Genomic DNA, 25072 nt, shown 5'->3' on the forward strand with positions numbered 1-25072 from the left:
TGCTGTGTCATTCATGCGACTTACTTGTCAACTGTTTAAGGAGGTTAATATATGTTTCCTTAAGAGACGTGGCCGGGTCAACCTTCATTCGTTGCATTGGTGTTTTGGTGACAATGAACCAAATTTAACTCCATAAACTCCACGATTTGAGCCTACTCAGGAAATCAGTCAATGATTAAACATGTGTAATTTTATTTTTTTATGTTAACTGCAGATAGGAATTCATTGGTAGTTTGATTTTAGCACGAGTCACAAATAGTTATTAATTACCACTGTTTGGTTTATTGAATCCAATTTACTTTATCAAGTAAAGATCGTGACATCAAATCTGCAGTTATGACTCTGATTTAGGTTTCAAATTTGTAAATTTTACCCATGATTTGAAAAAAAAAGAGGGAACATTAAAAATCCTTAAGAGGCAAATGCTTCACTTGATAAAACATCTTCTAGGCCCAGAGCATATATTCAAAAAAAACAATGAACACTTATTTTCCTTCTGGAATACAGAGCGAAAGCTGCATAGAGAGTTATTAGATAAATAATAGACACAATTGCAATGTGGTGCGGTGAGAGATAATGAGAGAACATGAGCTCTTTGATCAGTGGCGAAGCATAGCCATAAATTCGCTGCACTTATTTGGAATGAAATGGAGTTGTGTTATTTAGCTTTGGAAGGCACATTCGGGAGGAAGAGTGTAATTGAATCTGGGTAGATCGCGGCAATAATCGTATAAGAGAAAGTTATTGCGAACCCAATTCAGTTGTCCCTGCTGTGAGTAAGTCAAGCTCTGATAAGCTGGCTGATTCCACCAGTAGTCAGGATCATTGCTTGAAGAACACTGATCAATTTGGGTACTGTTTGTGCAGGCCGCAATGGTGAGATTGGATAAAGAAGCCACAAATGGTGCGAGGGACCAGTCAACCTTGATGGAGCCTCCTTGTGTTGCCCATTGATCTCCATCCCATATGCTCGAATATATTCTCATCGCCTGCTTTAGATAAGCCACTCCCACCTCCTCGTGGTTGCCAAATACTCTTATGGGCAACCCATCTACCATAATCCTGAAACACAAAACATTATACATTATTCACTGTGAAGATGTAATTGAATTCCAAGGTTGAAAGAATCGGTTTGGTTAAAACAACACTGTTTAAGTTTGACTTGTTCATATTTATTGGTGGGTTTTATTATTTCAGATAAGTCATTTCAACAAATCATACTATTTAAATCTAATCTGAATAATCACTTTTCGATACAATATAAACTAGAAATTAATTTCAAGTTTCTTTATTGTACCATAGACATTCGAATTTAATGTTACAATTTCATAGGTTGTGTAGGACTCAAAACAATAGAACAACTTCATCATCATTGCTCAGTTATCACTGGGTCTGGTTGACATGTTGGTTGTCTATATGAAAATAAATATTGGATGTTTTATAGATTTTTATATCACATTTTTAATTTGATCGAAGCATGTATCTTAAATTTTCAAAACTTTTTATGAAATAATAATTACATGATCAAATCTTAAAATCTCGAACTGTGGATATTTTATCTCTCCAACCAACGAATTACAAACAAAATGAAAATGGATGATTGGATCAAAGAAATTACATGATCTGCCATGGATTCCAGAGAACGGTGTAGTTATGGAAGTCGACTGTAGGGTCGAACCATAAATAAAATTGCTGCTCCCGGCCCCCTAATCCTTGACCGAAGATGTTAGTGTGCAAGATGTAGGGTTGGCCCGATACATTTCCCAGAAATTCCATGTCTATCTCGTCATGCATATCACCCTCAGAGCTAAGCTGCATGCACGCAAGGACATACATTCATTGATAAATGCTATCACATTCACTCACTCATTAACAAGACTAAAAACAAATCACTGTCACTCACATAGAATGTGGTCACTGTTCCCGCCGAATTTCCAGGCACAAGCTTCATAAGCATACTGAAGCTCCCATACAAGAATTCCTCCTTTGATTGGATTAACGATCCTGAAACAAAAGGGAACATCAGAGCATTTTCTTTCAAACCACTTTATCAAACCCATCTCAGAGAATCTGACAACTATGTTTTGAACCTAATCAATCTATTCAGCGGATCCAAAGCACATTGGAGAAAACATCAGACTATAACCAATTTATGGGTACTTGCAAATGAATAGAAATGTTCAAAGAAGTAATTAAATTCTTCATTATTCAATGATCAATCATGAAAAAACTCATACATGATCTAATCTAGAAAGTAAAACATACCTGAATCCTGACTGATCAGAGGAAGCTCCAAATCCTGACCATCATTGAATATGGTGACATTAGCGGCACCCCACATCACATCTATATCATCATAGAAATTTGCATAAACTGTGGTAGAAGTAGAAATGAGGAGGAGCAGCAGAATACAATGGAGAGGAGTGAAGGCATCCATGGCCCAACAGGGTTATTGCCTAGATGAAATGTGGTTTCTCTTCCTATTCCTTAGGAAGAGGATGACAAGAGTGTGGGAAGGAACTGCCAAAGCAGAAGAATTTAAAGATCTTTACAACCGCTTAATTAGCCAGCTGTTTCGCCACTGGATTTTAGCGAAGATGGGATGGGTGAGGAGGATGCAGAAAGCCTAGGTGATAACAATAAGTGGACAGTAGATGATTTTTCAATTCCCATTTTTGGGTACCATAATAAGTTAGAACGAATGCATTGCATTGCCAACCTGGTGAAGAGGGTTTTCATAAATTCCAACACCAAGCTTCCCATTTCCTCCAACAAGCACCGTTTAGTAAAGAAGGGTAAAACCTGTTACCAATAACATCCACTCTATTATATTGGAATTTCCAGAATTAATGCAATTGTTATCTGCTGTACTACAATTTACAAGACAATTGCTAGTGCTGTCTTTTGTTTGATGCTCCGAAAATTAGGGATTCTTGGTTTATCAAGAGTTTGATTGGATTGTGCATGAATTTGAAGAAGGGAGATGGGAAATGATTATATATATATAGGTTTTGTTTCAATTTAAAATAATATTTATAATAATAATTGTGGGTCTTTTAATAAGTGGTCTTTGGTTTTGTTGTTGTTGTTTTTAAATAAAAAGAGGTACATATGTTTTTGATTTATGATCATGAATTGGTGAAGTCACAAAGGCCTTCTCATCTTTAACATAAACACTTAGCATTTGAATGTTTATGGCAAGAGCGACCCCTGATAGACATATGATATATATTTTTGTAAAGCAGAAAATCGAACCCTAGGTGTTCGCCCACTCCAAGGAGAGAGAAAGGAGGTCACTAGGATTGACGGTTTTCACTTAGGAGAGACTTTACATTCAAAAGAGGGGTTGACACTCACAAGATCCAATCCCACACAATGCAAGATTGAGTTCTAAATGAGTTTCAAGGGTTGAGACAGCAAGGATACCCTCTTTTGTAAAGAATGTAGATAGAAGGATTGAACTAGAAGTGTATGTAAAAGTAAGAAAGATTCGCTTGTAGATGGAGATAAGGACACAGGATGAAGCTACGGACCTGAAATTAGCAGTAAAATGTCGAGACGATGCTGTCCTGCAAGTTTGAGCGAAAGTTGACGGGACGATGGCGCTCAGAGTGCACACGGTCCTTCAAAAAATCTGCGAAACGAAGGGGGATCTGTTCGTCTCTACACAAGGATTCCAGAACTTCAATTACAACCGCGTACCTGCAACCTACACACAGAAAAGAGAGGACGATTGGGGAGTTAGGGATTAGGGGTTTGCCTTCAGGTCAAACCTCGGTTTTTGGAATTAACCAAGAAATGAGAATGCTGTAAATGTAAGTGTTTGTAATGTAATCAAGTATTGATACCTTGTTGTAAGAATGTTTGTATTCTTACATGCGAAGGTGTAATGATGCTGTATGTTGTATGTTGTAGGTGGTCTCCTCTTCAATGGTTGAATCCTTGTCTTGAATGCAACACCTAGCCTTGAATGGAGACCTAGAATGCTCAATTGCTTGAAGGAATGCTTGAATGCTTGAATGTTTGAATGTTTTCCTATCGCTTCCACCTCTTGCATACATATGTTTTTCCACCATTTTTCTGGGAGGGGAAATGTAGTTTATATACTTGTCAATTAGGGTTAGGAGACTGATTTTTCCGACCTTAGGCTGACCTAGGAGAATTATTTTCCAAATTGCAAACTTGAAGACCCGATGCCCAACAAGAGACCGGGCCCAAAATAGGGCCAAGGACTAGGGCGCTGGGTGCCATGGTCCCACCTCCCGGGACAGCAGGGTGCAAGGAGGATTAGGCCAAGGTGCAGAAAGTTGCAGTTTTTGATGTCGTAAACAGGTTTCGGGGTCTCCATTCAGGTTCAACGTTGCACTGCCATCATGAAGACACAAATGCAGTCAAAATTGCAAGTGTCACAATTTTACGATGCTACATTTAGCCCCCACTTTAGCGGGAGTATAAGCGTACGCCCATACTTCTGGTAAAGTACAAGGAAACAACATTGAAAGACTTTCACCACGTCAAGGAGGCAAGATATACCAAGCCCCCAATGGACTAAGGATCTTACGACTTCGATTGACAAAGTAAAAGGGAAGATCACGAGGGAGAACCATGACTGTCAGTAGTAAGGTTCCCTCACTATGAGTCATGCAGGAATAATACCAAAAATTTTCAAGGCAAAGCTAAGTTCGCCAAGAAATTTTTAAGAATCTTGAAGAGATATGAACGGAGTGTATGCCCCCTACGTTAAAGCGATCACACACGCCTCATCGGGGGTGATTGCTTTAAGGTAGTGATACACATAAGAAATGAGAAGGGAAAGGAGCATGTTATCACAAAGATTTAGCCCCCAAGTGTGAGAAAAACCCAAGAATAATAGACACAAAACACAAAACACGAGGTGACTTCGCTTTCCTTGGGGTCAGTATGTTGTATGATAATTCATGTATATCATATGTATGTATGCATAATTGTTCTTCATTCCCTAATCAAGGAAGGTCACCTAGAAGGAGGGAACACATGTGTCTTTTGAGTCAACATGAGAGAGATCAAAAGATTTCTCAATGCTTTGCATCGTCCTCAAGTAGACAACACTAAGGACAACAAATAGAAGAATGAGAATAACACATAGAAGAAGTAACAAAAGAGATCAAGAGAGGAGGAGAGAGTCTGCTATGCTAATGAACTAGTCTAGCACGTCATCCACCCCCCGATCTTGCTGATCAATATTTCGGGAAGGCAGGAAACACGCTAGAGGAGGAACATCCAACACAGCAGATGGAGCTATCACAAGATCCAAACAAGGGCTATATTCATGTTCCAAGCCACGTTGTTCTTGTCTAGGAGCTAAGATAAGTGCTTTAGAAAATTCGTTAGATAAATGGTTATCAATATCAACATATTCATATTCACTATCAGAAGAAAGAGAAGTAACATTTTCATCATGAATAACATTTTCATCCATATCATCATCAAGATTTATAAAAATAGGATCTTTAACTCGCACAGGATCAAAACCATCATGCATCTTATGTTTAGGAGATTTTGGCTCAATTTTCGGCTGAGGCTCGAAAATGGAATAATACTAGCTGAAGGTGTTTTTGGGGATTGCAAAGTTTGGGAAACAGCTGCATAAGCTCTAAGACAACGCTTTCGTCGGTGTTCACGCGCAGAACGATTTCATCTAGTCTTAGTAGGAAGTTGAGAAGATTGAGGAGGAGGAATGTTCTCATCCTTATCACTTGGGTGTTTAGGTTGTGGTCTCTTAGGTTGAATAATAGGAGAAGAGGAAGGTCTCTTCTCTCTATAAGAGGAAGGAGGAGGAATTGCTCCATATAAAGGAGGAATATCTGGTTTAGGAAGGAGGCCAAGTCCCTCATGATGAGGAGGTATAGGTCTACCTTTAGAAAGTTTATTAGTCATAGACATAGTCACATCCATAGGGATGGGTTGGGAATCTTCTTGAGGAAAGACATTAGTTTTATCTTTCAAAGGAAGAACTTCCTTCTCAAGAATGATAGGAATATCAAGTTTTGGTGTTCTAGGTTCACTTAGAGATAGGATCATATATTTTTTCCACTTTTGATAAGATTTGAAAAGATGATCACTTCACGGTGGAAGAGATTGAAATTGTTTAGGCCAAAAATAATCAATAGGAACGCTAGAAGTTCTTTCAGCTGGTTTAAAGAGACTATGATTGACAGTAACAACTTCACCATTATGGGGAAATTTCAAACACTTGTGAATAGGAGAAGCAATATCTTTCATGGAAGATAGCCAAGGATAGCCTAGCTTCACACGAAATTGTTCGGATGATGGAATAATAGCAAATCTCACATCAAGGGATTTGTTATGGACCTCAATAGGTAATGTAATAGAACCAATTGCAGGAGAAGAAAATGCATCAAATAGTTTCACAACCACATTTGTTTTGTCATAGATCACTTGATTCAATTGCAAAGTAAAAAGAAATTCTTCAGTAATGACATTAACCATGCAAGAAGGATCAATAAACACTCTACGGCAAGGTGTATTCTTGACTTTTGCAACTATATATAAAGGACCATCAGGTGCCCTGATAGTTTCACTGGAATCAAATGTGATGGAAGGTTCTTTAGGGATTTTTTGCTGCTCCACAAAGTTAATCACATTTGGAGTCATAGACACAAGACCATCAGGTGAGAAAGAGGAATCATTAGTCTCAATCACATTAGAGGTATGAGAAGATAATGGATCAGTAAAAATCTTAAGATTTTGGTTAGGAAGAGCTATAGATGTGTTGCCTTTATCATTCACACCTGAAACAGAGATAGTATTATTATCAATCAAATATTGAATTTTACCCTTTAAAGCAAAACATTTTTTAGTATCATGCCCAGGTTGACGATGAAATTGACAAAAAGATTTGTTATCAAAATAGGGTGAATTAATCTTTGCAGGATCTATTTGCTTTATAGGAGGGAGGGTAAGCACATTTTGTTCCAATAACTTATTCATAATACTATGCAATGATTCATTCAAAGGAGTAAACTCTCTTTCTTTCTTGAAAAACTTAGAAATAGGAGGCACACCTGATGCTGCATTCACATTGTTGTTGGTGATGTTTTCATTGAACTTAATGAACTCTCTATTCGGTTTAAACTTCCCAAATGGTTGTTGACTACTATCACCCTTATCACTCGGAGCCATAGGATTTGCTTGTTCCATTTGACTCACAGTCAGTTGATAATTGTGAAGAGTTGCACACAACTGTTGGAAAGAAGTAAACTCAGAAAACATAAGTTTTTCTCTAATATCTTTTTGTAAATTAGAAATAAAAATTCATTGAATATCATTGTCAGGTACTGGAAAAGAAATTTGAGCACATAAATGCTTATATCTACCAATGAAATCAGTCACTTTTTCTTTAACACCTTGTTTACAATGCATTAAATCAATCAAAGTAACTTTAGGACCTATATTGTTTTGAAATTGTTGAATAAAAGCGTTTGCAAGTTGTTGGAAAGAAGTAATAGAATAGGAAGGCAACGAGCAATACCATTGTAGAGCCTTATCTCTTAATGTTCTAGAAAACAGTTTTGCAAGCAACCTTTGGTCATGACCAAAATCGGTACGTATTGTTTGAAAGGTCTTAACATGTGTTAGAGGATCACCTTTACCATTATAAAGCTCCGACTGCGGGATTTCAACATGCTTAGGGGGGATATCTCGAACAATGTCAAGAGAAAGTGGGCTTAGAACATCAAATGTGGGCACACTAAACTTAGATTGATTCATAGAGGCAATTTGTTGCTATAAAGAAGAGACAGTTTGTGCAAGATTGTTAATGGTCACTTCAGTCGAAGAGTTCATATTAGACATGTTAGATTGTGATGGAGGTATTATGTTATTGAAAGAAGGTATTGATTGAGAGTAAGGTGGCAGGACACTATGATAGTTAGTCATAGGAGATGATTGGAAAGAAGGAACACTACAAGGAGGAATGGAATGGTTAAATGAATTGCCCCCTTGCGTCATGTTCATTTGTGGAGATGTAATAGGGACACTCATTGAAGGAATGAATGAAGAAGTCAGATTGAATGAAGGAAGATGGTTGATTGAAGAAGAAGGATTGCCCCCATGACTGGTGATCATAGGTGGAATGTTTTGTATTGAAGTAGTCATTATGTTTGATGTAAAAGTAGGTATACTAGCAATAGAAGTTGTCAAAGGGGTAGAATGATTGACTTGAGTAGGAGGTTGTGTATAACCTAAAGTTTCGGCACAACTCTTCATAGGCATCACATTCGAATCCATGATGTGTGCAATACTACGTAAAATATCAATTCCATTCTTATCACTTTGAACCATACGTTTTAGACCCTCAATTAATGAAAGAGCTTGACTATCGGGGTATTCTTGAGACATCCATTGCTGAAAATCATCAAATTGGTTATCCAATTTCGAAAGTTGTTCTACAGAAACCTCATGGAGAGCTTCTTCATCATTAAGAGGATTAGAGGAATTACCCATGTCCTTGTTAAAAAGGCCATTCAAATTAGGTTCCATCCCCTCGGTAATTAAACCTTGGAAAGACTTAATTCTAAGGCTTCGTCTAACGAGAATAGTGTAAGTAGGGCTTATTGTTGTAAAACTCATGCACTAGAGAGAGAGAGAGAAGATTTTGAATTTTGAAAATAAAGTTGGCGAAATTGAACAATGAGATAATGATTATCCAATTTGAACTTTGTGAAAGAAGAGGGAAACACAACTTCCAAGAAAGGTAGGCACAATTGAAAATTAGGGCCAAGGGGGTAGCACTTAATTTTAATTGTTATCTAGAAAATTGAAATCTTGAATTTTGAATATATTTTCGAATTTAGAGGTAGAAAATTTCAATAAAATCAGCCAATCTCCTAGATTTAAGCTGTTAAATGCAATCATGACAATCTCCCGAAGTTTCAGAAAAAATGTCGGGGACCGTGGCGAACGGAGTGCACACGGTCCTCGCAACTTTTTTCGAAATTTTCAGTGATGAAAGTTATGATGATTTTAAAGCTAATCTGAAAAAATTGAGTGATTTTACGATCTGTAGATAGGCCAAATTAAAGTTGCAATCTCAAAATTGAACCCTACCAAGATTGTTGAAGAGTGCAAAATTTGAATTTTGAAAAAAGAGAGGGAAACTGAAATTTTGAATTTTATGATTTTAGAGGGAATACTAAAAGCAATGCAAGCTTTGAAATTTAAAAGTTGACTCAATTTCACGCAAAATTCAATTTTGAAAGCAGAAATCAAAGTTGTTGCAATTAAACACTTAATTTCAAAAGTCACAAATTGCAAAAAATTTGAATAAAGCACTGAAACTTCGAATGAATGCCAACACACTTTTCAGATTCAGGATAGTAAGAAATACAATTTTAACACAAAATTTCAATTTCAACAATTTTTGAATGATTATAAGCCTTTATCCAAGCAATGACTAGACCAACTTTGACTTTAATTTTGAAAGTGTTAGAATTGATGAAATAAGCCAAGATTCTAGATTCTAGCAGAAAAATATAGTAAGATCTAGCTCTCGAAATTTTAGAAAAAATGTCGGGGACGATGGCGCTCGGGGTGCACACGGTCCTCGCAACTTTTTTCAAAATTTTCAAGGATGAGAGATATTATGATTTTGTTGCGGAATCCAAAATTACAGCCGATTTGGAGGTGTTTTGATAAGTGAAATCATCGGTCAAAGGTTGAATCAAGAGGGTTTTAAAAATTAGGGTTTTGACACTTAACCACTTAATTTTTAGAATTAAAGCACAAATATGAATTGACAATTTGCAATAGAAGGGTAGATCTGAAACAAGCATTAACAATTTTCACAAGCTCAATTACTAAAAAGAAAATTTAGGGTTTTTATGCAATTAACCTCTAAAATTTGCAAAAGATCAAACATGGAAATGTAATTAAGGAAGCAAAATTTTTTCAGATCTAACCATGGATAATCAGAATTAGGATGTTCACGTCAGGTTCACCAAAATGTAAAGCGGAAAATCGAACCCTAGGTGTTCCCCCACTCCAAGGAGAGAGAAAGGAGGTCACTAGGATTGACAGTTTTCACTTAGGAGAGACTTTACATTCAAAAGAGGGGTTGACACTCACAAGATCCAATCCCACACAATGCAAAAATGAATTCTAAATGAGTTTCAAGGGTTGAGACAGCAAGGATACCCTCTTTTGTAAAGAATGTAGATAGAAGGATTGAACTAGGAGTGTATGTAAAAGTAAGAAAGATTTGCTTGTAGATAGAGATAGGGACACGGGATGAAGCTACGGACCTAAAATTAGCAATAAAATGTCGAGACGATGCTGTCCTGCAAGTTTGAGCGAAAGTTGACGGGACGATGGCGCCCGGAGTGCACACGGTCCTCCGAAAAATCCGCGAAACGAAGGGGGATCTGTTTGTCTCTGCACAAGGATTCCAGATCTTCAATTACAGCCACGTCCCTGCAACCTACAAACAAAAAAGAGAGGACGATTGGGGGGTTAGGGATTAGGGGTTTGCCTTCAGGTCAAACCCCGGTTTTTGGAATTAACCAAAAAATGAGAATGCTGTAAATGTAAGTGTTTGTAATGTAATCAAGTATTGATACCTTGTTGTAAGAATGTTTGTATTCTTACATGCGAAGGTGTAATGATGCTATATGTTGTATGTTGTAGGTGGTCTCCTCTTCAATGGTTGAATCCTTGTCTTGAATGCAACACCTAGCCTTGAATGGAGACCTAGAATGCTCAATTGCTTGAAGGAATACTTGAATGCTTGAATGTTTGAATGTTTGCCTATCGCTTTCGCCTCTTGCATACATATGTTTTTCCGCCCTTTTTCTGGGAGGGGAAATGTAGTTTATATACTTGTCAATTAGGGTTAGGAGACTGATTTTTCCGACCTTAGGCCGACCTAGGAGCATTATTTTCCAAATTGCAAACTTGAAGACCCGATGCCCAACAAGAGACTGGGCCCAAAATAGGGCCAGGGACCAGGGCGCTGGGCGCCGTGGTCCCACCTCCCAGGACAACAGGGTGCAAGGAGGATCAGGCCAAGGTGCAGAAAGATGCAGTTTTTGATGTCGTAAACAGGTTTCGGGGTCTCCATTCAGGTTCAATGTTGTGCCGCCATCGTGAAGACCCAAATGTAGTCGAAATTGCAAGTGTCACAATTTTACAACGCTACAATTTTATGTATTTAAACTATTTATATCTGTTACTTGTAAGATTTATGTAATATGTGAAATCATGTCTATTTTTTTCAAATTAATATTTATATATGTAAAAGGGTTGACTAAGTGATTCATAATTCAATTTGTGAACAGTTAAATTTTATGTAATATAAAAGAATTTTATTATTCATAATTTTTTATCTTTAAGAATTTTTCCAAATAAAATATCATATAATGAATTCTCTTTCCATTAATTATATAATTTATATAAGAGCAGATTTACACTGCTCGTTTTAATTAGATTTAGCATATTTTTCTTCTCTATAATAACAAAATAATATATATTTTTTCAAATATAAAGGAATCATATTATGTATTATTAATTAAATTAATATAATCTGATTATAAATTAAATAACAAGATTATAGAGTTCTCATATTAAATATTCAAATTGGAACCTCAAAAAATAATATATAAATTGTAAAGAAATCTTAACTAGTTAAAATATTTTTTATTAGACCTTCTAACCTTAAAACTCTAGCGGGCGGAGGGATTCCTCACGTTGTTTCTGAGCTTCGTTTCCTTATGGTAGCTCTCTATCTAGGTGGCCTACAGGCGGTGGTACCTCTTCGACTCTTGGCAGTTCCGGTTGGCCTGCAGGTGGTGGTACCTCTTTGGCTCCTGGTGGTTCCGAATGGCCTAATTCTAGCTAGCCCAGCTCTTCCAAGGTGGTTCCTCGGCTGGCTCTGGCAATCTCTCCTTATTGAAAGGATAATGACGATACTATAGAGGCTGATGAGGAGGGGTGGGACCTCCCCGATCCCCCTCCCGACCCTGCTGATGTATGGGATTAAAAAGATGATTTAGATCCCGCGCCTCCTTCCTCTTCTACTACTCTAGCGGCTTAGGATTTTTTTTTATGTTTATGGCATTTTAGTTGACTTGTTGTTTCCCGGCTGGGCCAGTGTGGCTCTTGAGGAGTGATCTCTTACTCACTTTTTTTTGTGAATAGTGTATACTTTATACTTTTTTAATGGAATGTTTGTTAATAAAAAATAAATAAATAAATAAATAAGTAAATAATTTTTGTTAACATACAAACATATTTTATAACTATAAAATCTAAAAATCCAAAACACCAATGTTATTATGTTTCTTTTCACTAATTTTATAAGATAAAACTTTATTAGTGCTGGTTGTTAGGCTAGTACTATTGCAATCGGTTGCACCCAATTTTCATTCACTCTTAACTTGTTATCATTCAATTTATTTTCCACCAATTATATCATTAAGATGCATGATTTTAAGTTTTCAAATTACTGAAATTGTTTTTCTTCAAATTGAATTGGCTCAAATAATTTTTCGTGGATCACTTTATACATGAATTTGTTAGGCATATTTTTTAGGTACATTAAAATAATATTTAGTATGTTTAATTTTATTTTCAAAAGATTTAGAATATATATCTAAATCTTAAAATCTTTTTAAGTTTTATTTTTGTTATCCTCATGCAATTTGATAATAAATCTAAACTTTTTTTATTTGATATATGTTACAAGGTAACTGCCATGACAAATAAATTTTGCCTTATTAATGAAACTAGGTGAAAATATTTTGATGCTAATTAATATATTATTAATTAATTGTGAAAATCTTGATACTTACCATAGGTAACTGCCATGACAAGTGAATGAAGGACTAATATAAATTGAATAATAAAAAATATATTTTTGTACCATTGTTGATATTCCATTATTAAATAATATTCAACTAAGATTATACATATTTATAGATAAATATTTAAGATTAAATGACTAATTCAGAAAATACAAATATTACCAAATACATTTATTATAATTATAGTTAGATTTAATTATAGTTAGGGTTCCCAAAAACTCAGTTGACTGAGCCAATGACCTTGAATTATTTGCTTATGAAACGCCTGTTGAAGCATCCATTGAAATCCAAATTGAGAGCCACTTAGAATATAGCATTGCACCTAGCAAATGCATTTGCTTGAAATTTTCTATTTAGCCTTTTCAACAAATCTATTTTGTAGATATCATACAATCATTGCAGTTTAGTAAACATCATTCCTTTGACTGTTTCTATGGGGTATGAATGGAGATGGATAGCGATGGAGCCTACTACATTTTCCCTTGCTCTCTCTGACACTGTCATTCCTATTTATTTTTCAACACTTGAGAGACTACAATAAACTTGCAGAAAATAAAGGGGGGAATTGCAATTGTTCTTTTCATAGTACTTATATTTTCCATGAATCAATAACTAGAATAAACTAAGTTTGAACAGTCATAGGTAAATGGCACACAATAATGCAGCATTGGTATGGATGAAAGGGTATAGATTCACACCTCAAATTCTTGTTTCGATGTGCAATCTTTTATCCCTAACTTTATTGGTTTTAGTTGTTTGAAATTTATCATCCTTTGTAATATACTATAATGTAGTGCATTTTTTCTCAAATTGAATGACAAGGCATTGGAATGAAACAAAAAATCACTTCATTCATTATACCCACTGTATAAGAGAGACTTTGTCCATGTATAACATTAGACAACCGGATTAAATCAGTTCCATTAGGAAAACCAATAAATGGGAATTTCATATTTAATTGACACCATTACATCAATTAAAAAATATTGCAAGATATATTTGTTGAAGTACATACATATCGTATGTTTTTTGCCTCCTATGTACAGTTGTTGCCTCCTACGTACTGAGTTAACTTGTATGGTAGTTGCCAATGTTGACCTGTACGATGGTTCCAATGGCATACGGTGTGAATGGTGTAGGATGACCACGGTGTAGCATCCATCGTATGGTGGTGTTCGTACATAGTTTGATGACTTTCGGATGGCCGAGTGACAAGGCTAAGTTAGTTGACCATTTGTGAAGTGATGGTTGCAGTATCAGACTCGATAACAAATTGTGGGTGTATAAATTATCACAGGATTCATTAGGAATGTGTGATAAAAATTTGGGTTGATTGTAGCACAATCTGAGCCTGTGCAAAAAGTCTTTTGTCAATTGTATGTAATAGTTTATTGTAATACAAAGGAGATGCTCGACTTTTTCGTGTGTAGGTTTTTTCTCGAAGGGTTTCCCATGATAAAAATATTCGTGTTTATGTGTATGGTCTTTATATTTGCTCTATTCTTCTGCATAAGTCATCTTAAGATTCTGCAATTTAGGAAGTAGAAAGATATTGTTGCTTACATCCTCTGCGAATTGGCATTAGGAGAACGTTTTTGCACCGTAGGTTTCCTTACAAGTGGTATCAAAGTCTGGCCAGTTGTTGTTATCCTTGTTGGGTAGGGTTGGTTTTTTGTGTCAATTTGTTTTCAGTGGGAGTTTGTGAAGTGGTCATCGGTTGTGTTTGGAATTTGAGATGGATGGTACATCAGGGAGAATAGGCATTGAAAATTTTAATGGAACAAACTTTGAGTTGTGGAAACTTAAAGTTGAAGACATGTTGGTTGACTGAGATCTATGGATCACTGTGTCTGGCAACAAGCCTCCAAGCATGAAGCATGAGGATTGGGATCTAGCAAATCAAAAGGCCAGAGGACTGATAAGATTGAGCCTTGTAGATTATGTTCTATTGAATGTTCATGAAGAGAAAATAGCACATTCTTTGTGGAAGAAGTTGGGAGACATTTATCAGGGCAAATCCCTGGTAAACAAGCTCTTCCTGAGAAAGAAGTTGTACTCTCTGAAGATGGATGGAGGAACGTCTATGGTAGATCATCTAAACACGTTCAATATGGTGATTGCACAGTTAACTTCTATTGGTGTGTCCATTAGTGAAGAGGAGAATTGTATGTTATTACTGAGTTCTTTGCCTGATTCGTGGGATCACCTTGTGATGGCCATCGGAAGTACTACTACCAAATTTAAAATGGATGAAGTAGTTGTTGCACTTCTGTCAGAGGAGAGGTGAAGGAAATTCTCTGAGGCAGGTAAAGAGACTCTCATTGTCCGCAAAATATCCAAGGACAAAAAGAAGAAGAAGGACACGAAGTCAAAGTCATAGGAGAGATCCGCTACTCTTGGAAAGAAGTCCAAGACAAAGTGTTGTAATTGTGGGTAGAAAGGTCATATCTGGAAGGATTGCAAAGAGGAGAAAAATAAGAAGAAGAAATGTATTTCTGACACTGAATCTTCTCAGAGTGATGTTGATGCCTTTGTAGTAGCCTTGGTAGTGCCTGCATCCGATGATGTATGGCTGGTCGATTCAGGAGAATAATTCCACATGACATCTCATAAAGAGTGGTTCTTAAAGTATGAGTCGTCCGATGCAGGAAAGGTGTTTTTGGCAAGTGATTTTACATTGGAGATCGTTGGAAGGGGAAGAGTCAAAATTCAGTTCCCCGATGGTAGAGTAAAGGGAATTGATGGTGTACTTCATATACCTGGTTTGGCTCAGAACTTACTCTCGGTCAGCAAACTGAATGATGCTGAAGTTCATGTAAATTTTGTGCATGATGGTTGTAAGATGACTAGGGGTTCTATTATTTTATCTAGGGTTAAATGCATTGGAATAATGTATAGGTTAGATGCCAAACCCATGTGTTGTAATAGTGTCTCGGTAAAGTCCAATCAAGTTTCTATGGCAACACATGATGTGAACTCAATGGAAGTTAAACTTCCAATAGAGAAAACAATGCTCTGGCATTATAGACTTGGCCATATTGGCGAGAAAGTTTAAAAATCTTGAAGAATAAAAACCTGGTTGAGGGGCTGATTGACTGTAATCTTGAGTTTGATTTCTACGAACATTGCATATATGGAAAGCAAAGCCATGTTCAGTTTTATTCTAGTTTTCAAAAGTCTCATGGTTTGCTGGACTATGTTCACTCTGATGTATTTGGTCCTGTGGATGTTCCTTCTTTGTCTAAATCAAGCTATTATGTGTCGTTTATAGATGATTATTCAAGAAGAGCATTTGTTTATTTTTTGAAGAGTAAATCAGACGTGTTCAGTCGATTTAACGAATTTAAAAGCCTAGTTGAAAATTAGACTGGGAGAAAGATTAAATGTTTAAGAACAGATAACCGTGGTGATTTTTGCAATGCAGATTTTGATAAATTTTGTGTAGGTCATGGAATTAAAAGGCATAAGACTATGCCTTATACTCCGTGCCAGAATGGAGTAGCTGAAAGGTTAAATCAAACTTTGATGGAGAGAGCGAGAAGCATGTTGAGCAATTCTAGTTTGGAGCAGAAGTTCTAGGATGAAGAGGTGGCTACAACGTGTTACTTGCTGAACCATTCTCCTACTGTAGCACTAGTCGACAATATGCCTATGGAAGCATGGTCTGGTAAGAAGCCCTCATTGAGACATTTACGTGTCTTGAGCTATGAGGTGTATGCTCATGTACTTAATGTGAGAAGGTCAAAGATGGATAACAAAGCAGTGAAATGCATCTTCATTGGTTAAGACATTGGTGTGAAGGGATCAACTTGTGGAACCCTCTCACTGAAAAGGTGTTGTACAGCAGGAACATTATCTTCCATGAGATGAAACCTATGTATACAGATCAACAACCAGGAAAAATAGAAAAAAGGAAAATAAGTAGTTGAAATCCCTTTCGCTTCTAAAAGGGAGATTTTACAAACCTCAAATGTGTCTGAGACTGAGGATCCAAATATGCCTGAGGATGCGAAGAGCTCGAGTAGTTCTACAAGTTCAGAAGAACATGACCATGAACCTCATATCGAACCTTGTGAAGTCTTACCATAGGAATTAAGGAGATCCACAGGGGAGAGACGATACCCTGATAGGCACGACTATTCACCATTAAGGTTTTATTACTCAATGTTGAATGTTAATTGTGCCTATGCTTTTCTTACTGATGTTGATGATCCTAGGACTGTGAATAAAGCAATTAATATGCCAGATTCAAATTCTTGGTTGGAAGCCATGAAGGATGAAATGAAGTCACTGGAGAAAAATGGAACTATGGATTGCTACCCTTGCCTAAAGGTAGAAAGCCTCTGGGCTATAAGTGGGTATTTAAGAAGAAGTATGGTCCAAATGGAAGCATTGACAAGTACAAGGCAAGACTGGTTGCAAAGGGGGATTCTCCAAAAGAAGGGATTGACTATGGAGAAATATTTTCTACTGTAGCTAAGCTAACATCCATTAGGTTTCTGTTGTCACTTGCAACAACACATGACGTTGAAATTGAGCAGATGGATGTGAAGACAATGTTTCTACATGGTGATCTTGAAGAGGAAATATATATGTCCCCTCCAGAGTATTTTGTGGAGAAAGGTAAAGAACACTTGGTTTGTAAGCTTAAGAAGTCTCTTTATGGTTTGAAACAATCATCGAGAACGTGGTATCGGAAGTACGATTCATATATCTTATCTTTGGGTTTTATGAGGTCTAAATCAGATCATTGCATGTAGTATAAAATTGAAGATGATCAGATACTTATTATTGCACTATATGTAGATGATATGTTGTTTATAGGCAATAATAAGGGAATGATCTCAGATTTAAAATCTTAGTTATCCTTGAAATTTGAGATAAAATATTTGGGGGCAGATAAATTTATTTTGGGGATGGAAATCAGGAGAGACATGGAAACTTTGGCTCAACCAAAGAAAATATATTACCAATATTCTTGAGCAGTTCAATATGACTGATTGCAAGAAGCAAGTAGTTCCAGTTTTATAGGGAATGAAGTTGTCAGTTAATGACAAACCAAAGTCTCCGAATGAGGTTGAAGACATGATGCAGGTACCTTATGCAATTGTTGTTGGTAGCCTCATGTACACAATGGTCAATACAAGACCAGACATTGCCCAAGCAGTGGGAGTGTTGAGTCGGTTTATGGCAAATACGGGCAAGCTGCATTGGGATGTCGTGAAAAGAGTGCTTAATAATTGAAGGGTATGACACAGTATGCTTTGTGCTATAAAGGTAACTCAGCTAGATCAAGTAGATTAGTTAGCATTCAAGGTTATGTGGATGCTAATTGGGTAGGAGATGTTGACAGAAGAAGGTCCACCAGTGGATATGTATTCATGGTGAATGGTGGTGCCATCAGTTGGATGAGAAAACAATAGAGTGTAGCCGCATTATCTACAACTGAAGCAGGGTACATGGCATCTACTCATGCATGTCGAGAAGTTGTTTGGATTAAGTGCTTGTGTTCAAATGTTGGTTTTGATGCAGGGCAAATCACTATCTTATGTGACAACCAGAGTGCAATTTGTTTGGAGAAGAATCCTACTTACCATGCCAGAACAAAACACATTGATGTGCAATATCACTTTGTACATGACATGGTTGAAGATAGAAAGGTGAAGCTAGAAAAGGTTGGCACTGAGGAGAATGTTGCAGATGCATTTACAAAGACGTAAGCACAATTAAGTTTAAATGGTGCACAAGCTCCATGGGGCTTAAATCCCCTGACTTTTATTTGTCTTGTTGAGTAACTCTGTGGATATTAGTACGTACCTCAGCAAGTGGGAGATTGTTGAAGTACGTACGGACCCATACGTATCATACGGTTGTTGCCTCCTATGTACAGTTTTTGCCTCGTACATAATGAGTTAAACCGTACGGTAGTTGCCAATGTTGACCCGTACGAAGGTTCCAATGACATACGGTGTGAATGGCATATGACGACTGTGGTGTAGCATCCATCGTATGGTGGTGTCCATACATAGTTTGATGACCGTTGGATGGATGAGTGACAAGGATAAGTTAGTTGACCATTTGTGAAGTGACAGTTGCAGTATCAGATTCCATAACGAATTACGGGTGTATAAATTGCTGCAGGATTCATTAGGAATGTGTGATAGAAATTCGGTTAATTGTAGCACAATCTGAGCCTGTGCAAAAAGTCTGTTGTCAATTGTATGTAATAGTTTATTGTAATACAAAGGAGACACTCAAATTTTTGGTGTGTGGGTTTTTTCTCGAAAGGGTTTCCCACAATAAAAATCTTCATGTTTATGTGTATGGTCTTTATATGTGCTCTATTCTTCTGCTTAAGTTATCTTAAGATTCTACAATTTAGGAAGTAGAAAGATATTGTTGCTTATATGATTTGCGAATTGGCATTAGGAGAGCGTTTCCGCACCGTAGATTTCCTTACAATATTGGCACGAGGATAAAATAGGTGATTATTTTCCCTTAAGTGCTTACATTTATGCATACTTGACTTTTTGAGAAGAGAAAATAGTAATACTAAAAGCCATCTGGTGTTTAGATAGTGAGGAGAATGGGCATTCTTGTTGCAATCATAGAGAGCAGATAATCCATAACCACCCCTCAAAGTTACTATGGATCTAAAGCTCTCCATATGCAATCTCTTGACAACATCCACCAATAGATTTATCCTCCTTTCAATGAACTCAATTTCACTTCAGTATTTTGCTTTGTGCAGCACATGTCATTTATTTTTTCTATGTAAGGATTTTTTATTCCTTGTAATTTATAATACTTTATAGTGTCCTTTTTGTTTCACTGTTATTATTTAGATTTCTTCTACTTAATTGGTATCTTGACAAATTAGTGGGAAAAAATCCTCTTCAAATTTCATTCAAGTTCTTAAAGATATCCAAGGCTTTTAATATTACATTTTTTTTCAAAGGATATTGGAGACATGATGTCCACTTGCCATATCTTGCCAATTTCTTGTCTCTTCTACACAAAAGTAATATGTATTATAATAATATATATCTTAGCTTAAAATGAAAAAAAAACCCAATATGTTTTAGTTTGTTAGAAAGAACCTTCATCTTGGTGCTATCCTACATTGGAATAGATAAAAATGAAAAGTTGAATAAAAGATATGGAAGGTGGATGTTGGTTTTGGACAAAAATAAATAAAAGAGAAGAAAACAATTGTCTGACTAAAATTCGTGCTCCATCTTATAATGAGGCAATTTATATCTTTATTTTAATCTAACTGGATTGGCATATCTAAATGTTGAAGTAAAATCCTAACTGATTAACTCATCCTAGAAATTATTTCATAACTTAATGCTTTCAGTTTGTTCCAATTCTTATCATTTTAAGTTGATGATGGTATTGTTTTTATGCTTCACAAGTACAACAATGTAATCAACTTATACAAATCTTTTTTTCCATAGCATTTATACATTGCATATATCAATAACTTAATAAAAAGAAAACCCAAGAGATCCAATCTAAGTAACTTCCATCACATATGAGTGGTATAATGTGTAGATTTAACATGGTTTTTCTCCTTTTTGAGCAATTTGATTTACCATATCCATTTACTTATTTAGTTATTGATAAGAAAAAACCAAATAAAAAAAAAACTGCAAGTCACTTATAGATCTACCAATCATACAAATTGTTGTTTCCAAGAACAAGCTAGACCTAAAAGACAAAATAAGGAATAAATAATTTTTGATGTATTATCACTAAGTTTTGAATAATAATTAAGTTTACTTAATGTTAAAATGATATAGTGTATATGTCCCTATTCCTTCAAATAACATTATCCTTAGATCGTTCATCAAAGCATGAAGAAGTGGATTTTTATTATATATAACAAGCATATACTACACACACATCATTGTAATTAATACAATAAAAATTCCATCATTTTTTTAAAGAAATTGGTATTACAAATAATCATTACACTCTTTAGTTACAATTGTGCAAATACCCTTTGGGGATAAACATTGGTGTACAAAATTGATATCTACAACATAATATTTCTTAAAATAAAATAAATTGGAATTTGTGAAATTAAAGGATATCAACAGTTCCATCTAAGTTCAGTGATATGATATACTATTTATTGTTTACGTAAATTTATAAAATTAATAGCTTTACTAAGCCTCTCTTTTATTACTACATTTATATTTACTAGTTTGATTGAATTCCTCGATTACCTATTCATTCATTATAATTAATTCAACATAAATTATTAATCTCTTCTATTTGCTAATTGTTTGCAAAAAAACATATTCAATTACTATTACAAATCTACATGACAAGTACTCGCCACCACGTGGCACTTGTTTCATTATTTTCTTCAACCCCAAATCATGTTTTAAATATAATAATAATAGATATTATCATCAATCCGATTGTTAGTGCCACTTATCTCATGTATTCCAACCTATATGGGTCTAAATTCAACTTGAATATCTAAAATTGCTCTTTGACATCTATTTAACAAAATTCTTCTCTACTAAAGTTTTAACGTCTTCTCATTTATAATGACATATTAATAACACAAATTATTTTTAATTTTAAAAATTAAAAATATAATTAAAAAATTTAGTACAAAATTATTGATTTTTTTAAAGGGGTGATTAAAAAATTAATGGGAGATTATAAAATTGTTGGTCTATTAAAAGGGTGGCTTCAATTTGAAAGTGTCAATGAGAATGCCAAATAAATAATTCAATGTTTTCCTTTCAATTTTAATTACAAAATTCATTTATTTAAGAACATGATGCATTTGAATTGAGATCACCATAAAAACTCGTATGTCTGACCACCATAACTTTTTAAAAATATAAAAAATTCATTTGTCTGACCACCATAACTTGGTCAAAACTTTATGAAATTCAAATTTAGTATTTTTAATCCTATAGTATACGAAGCATAGAATGTGACACATGTTGCAAATTCAAAAAATGTGATACCATTTGAAAGTTATAGATATTTTTCAATCGACCTATGAATCAGAACTTTATTTAGAATATCACCACTTTTTGGCCCCTCATGATCCTGCACATACCCAAACATGTGTTCATTGCTATGAATATAATTATTAGTTTTCATAAAATGATAAATATGAAATATTTTAGCCTTTCATGTCCCCTAAGAATCCAAACCATTCCAAAGAGCATGGAGAAATGTGAAAAATTTTCAAGGATTGCAAGATTAATGACACCTCATCCTAACATATTCATTTTAGCTCACAAATTCCAAACATTAGGGTGCAATAGGAAAATGTGGATGTGAAAGAATATGAAAATAATGAAAAAAACTTTCTTTAAGCACCAATAGATTGCAAAAAAAATAAAATTAAAAATGTATGTTTACCTAGAGCACAATGATTAATGGAATCGAAAAAAGTTAGTAAAATTTAATTTTGATCTTAAAAATTTAAAGGTAAAGTGTACTCTTACACACACAAAATGACTCAAGATAATGACTTATAACTTGAATAAAATACAAATAATGAATTTTTAATCATAGAAGACATGATAAATTTATTCTATACCAAAAAAGGAGTGCAAATTTTAGTAAAGTGTATGCAACTATTTGAGAGTGTATAAATATAAAGATAGTTGAAGGGTGGGTTTAAGTCATATTTTACACAAGATTACACCCCTTATCAACAAGAAATTGTATTAAGACATTCTCTCTAAATGAACATCAAATTTATTAAAATAGACATTCAAACATACAAATTTCACCACTCTAAATATATGTAATTTTTATTATCTTTAAATGATTCATATTTTAAACTAATGTTAAAAATGATTTTGTGATAGCTTTTAAATGTGGTCTTATAACTAAAAAAGTAAACAAGTCCCACATAGTGGCAAGTACTTGCTTTTATAGTATTGTACTAAAAATATTTGTTTTAATTCTTAATTATTATAATTTTCATTTATTGTTATTTTAAAATTATATTATTTTAATTATATTTTTATAAAATTAACTATAACTCGAAATTTCATAAAATAATATTAATAATTATAATAATTATAAACATTATAATGAAATATATACATTTTTCTTAAAAGTATAATCCTAATTTAATTATAAAATCTATATAATTATAATTATAATAATAAAATTAATCTTGAACTTAATTATTAATTATTAGCGTAAAATTATATATTATTTTAATTATATTTATGTGATATTAATTATAATTGATCTTAATAAAATAAATATTAATAATTATAAAATTTTATTATATATATTAAAATGATTAAATTGAAAATCATAATTCAAAAATGTATTAATAATAAAAATAGAATGATGTAAAAAAAACTACACAAAATTATAATTATAAAAGAAACATACTTGAGTTTATTTTTTTATTTTTATTTTTGCGCGGTAATAAGATTTTATTTTATTCAATTTCTAAAACAAAGCACATCATCATTTTAAAGATAAACTTTCAGTCATCCAAAAAACCACCCAAAACCATCCGTCCATGCTTAATAATCTAGCAAGCAAACCACCCTACCCATATCCCTTTACAACTTTGTCAAGCTTCAAAAAATTGCTTAGAGAAACAGTTTACAGTTTTTTGAAAACTGAGAAAAGCACACCACCACCCTACTCTATCCGATTATAACTAAAACTAATAAATAAATAGGGCTAAACCCCCAAGATGCAAGACAAAACAGACAAAAAATTATAAAAATCCATTACAGAGCAAGAAAATTCATTCACTGGCACCATGCGAGCTCCTCGGGTCCACTCCTACCATCTGCTCATCCAGTTCTTTTCTCTTCCGTGGTCGTAGCTCTCTGCACCCCGAACTCTCCTCTTTTTCCTTAGCCTACTCAATCAACGCTTCCACACCCATCAAATGCATAAATACTTTCAGAGCCTCCCCATTTGTGCCTGGCCTCCTCTCTACAACGAGCTTTGAATTGCCCTTTGGTCAACGTATGAATGGAATGCAATTCTCAAAAACCTCATGCTCTTCATTTTCAATTCCTTCACAAACATCAATTCCTACACCCGATATCACACACTCAAAAATTTAATCCATTCCATCCAGATAATCTTTATGTAGAATTGACTCCATTACCCACTTCACCGTTTCCACCGGCTCACCCAAATCCAGTCCCCATGCCATGATTAATGAATAAACATCCATGTTTGTTTGGTACATGTGTCTCAAATCACCAAATGCCAAGTACCCAAGATCAACTGCACACATCTTACCAGTCTATCATCTTTAAAAAGAAACATTCCCTTCAATCTCCTTTTGATCACATCACTAAAGAAATGACACAATTGCTTTTTGGTCTTCAGAGTAAAGTTCGCCTCCATAATTTCTCTGCTACAATAGTGCCGCCAACCTAAACCACACTTACTCAAAATCTTCTTCAACATGAAAAGGTTTGTTGAAGCACCGAGAAAAGAGGACATGCTATCTTTAAATAAAATTGTCACTACAAATTCGGCCATAAATGTAGAGTGTCCTCTTTACCCTGTCATCCTTCTTCACACCACTTCTCCGAACAAAACAATCATGTAATTCTATATCATTAAAGTTTTCTCATTTAATAATGCGAACTAACCTCTTAAACGATCATCAAACTCTTCTAAAGAAATGTGCCTAAAATGTTCAGTCCTTAGTTCACCAACCGCTTCAAATGTTAGAGCCCATTTCGATAAGGTGTCAACTTCCATATTCCTAGATCTAACATGGCTGATACAAAAATCTTTGAAAAATGACAATTCTTCCATTATTTTAGCAATTGGATTTCGGAGATGCCACGCATCGATTCTCTCCTTCATAATTGCCTGAATGAGTATTAGGGAGTCATCCTCTAAATGGATTTTCCTGGCTCTCAAACTCTTGCCAAATCTAATAGTCGTTAATGCTACTAAGGCTTCAGCTACTAAGGCTTGTTCCATCGTCTAACTTCTTCACTCCCAATGCCACCACATCCCCTTTCCAATCTCGAACAATGAAACCTGCTCTTGATAGCCCAGGGTTCCCTTTAGATGCTCCATCAAAATTAATTTTCCACCATCCCTCCTTTGGTTCTTTCCAGGCAACCTCAATTAGCTCTTTTAAATCTGAATTAATCTAGCCAAGCCCCTTAATGGGCCTTGAGTTTTTTTTTTTAATAGAAATATTTGTTGTCTAATTCTTGTAA

The 25072-nt window shown here is 34.9% G+C and overlaps 1 protein-coding gene across 1 annotated transcript; it reads right to left on the reverse strand.

Annotated features, from left to right (window-relative positions):
* Positions 1-401: 401 nt before the first annotated feature.
* On the reverse strand, positions 402-2515 carry LOC131052420 (probable xyloglucan endotransglucosylase/hydrolase protein 12). Its single transcript, XM_057987088.1, has 4 exons — positions 2266-2515; positions 1904-2004; positions 1619-1812; positions 402-1062 (listed from the first exon to the last, which is right to left on the reverse strand). The coding sequence occupies exons 1-4, from the start codon at positions 2435-2437 to the stop codon at positions 663-665; spliced, it is 867 nt and encodes a 288-aa protein (XP_057843071.1). The 5' UTR covers positions 2438-2515; the 3' UTR covers positions 402-662.
* Positions 2516-25072: the final 22557 nt, after the last annotated feature.

The sequence above is a fragment of the Cryptomeria japonica genome, chromosome 10 (genome assembly GCF_030272615.1).
Source record: "Cryptomeria japonica chromosome 10, Sugi_1.0, whole genome shotgun sequence".
NCBI classification, from domain to species: Eukaryota; Viridiplantae; Streptophyta; class Pinopsida; order Cupressales; family Cupressaceae; genus Cryptomeria; species Cryptomeria japonica.

Bases quoted from the DNA above. Each gene is read 5' to 3' on its own strand.
- LOC131052420 (XM_057987088.1), bottom strand. From the start codon at position 2,437: ATGGATGCCTTCACTCCTCTCCATTGTATTCTGCTGCTCCTCCTCATT. The intron at 2,005-2,265 runs GTATGTTTTACT...CTTTTGTTTCAG, and splicing joins TCTGATCAGTCAGGATTCAG to GATCGTTAATCCAATCAAAG. The intron at 1,813-1,903 runs GTGAGTGACAGT...GCGTGCATGCAG, and splicing joins GAACAGTGACCACATTCTAT to CTTAGCTCTGAGGGTGATAT.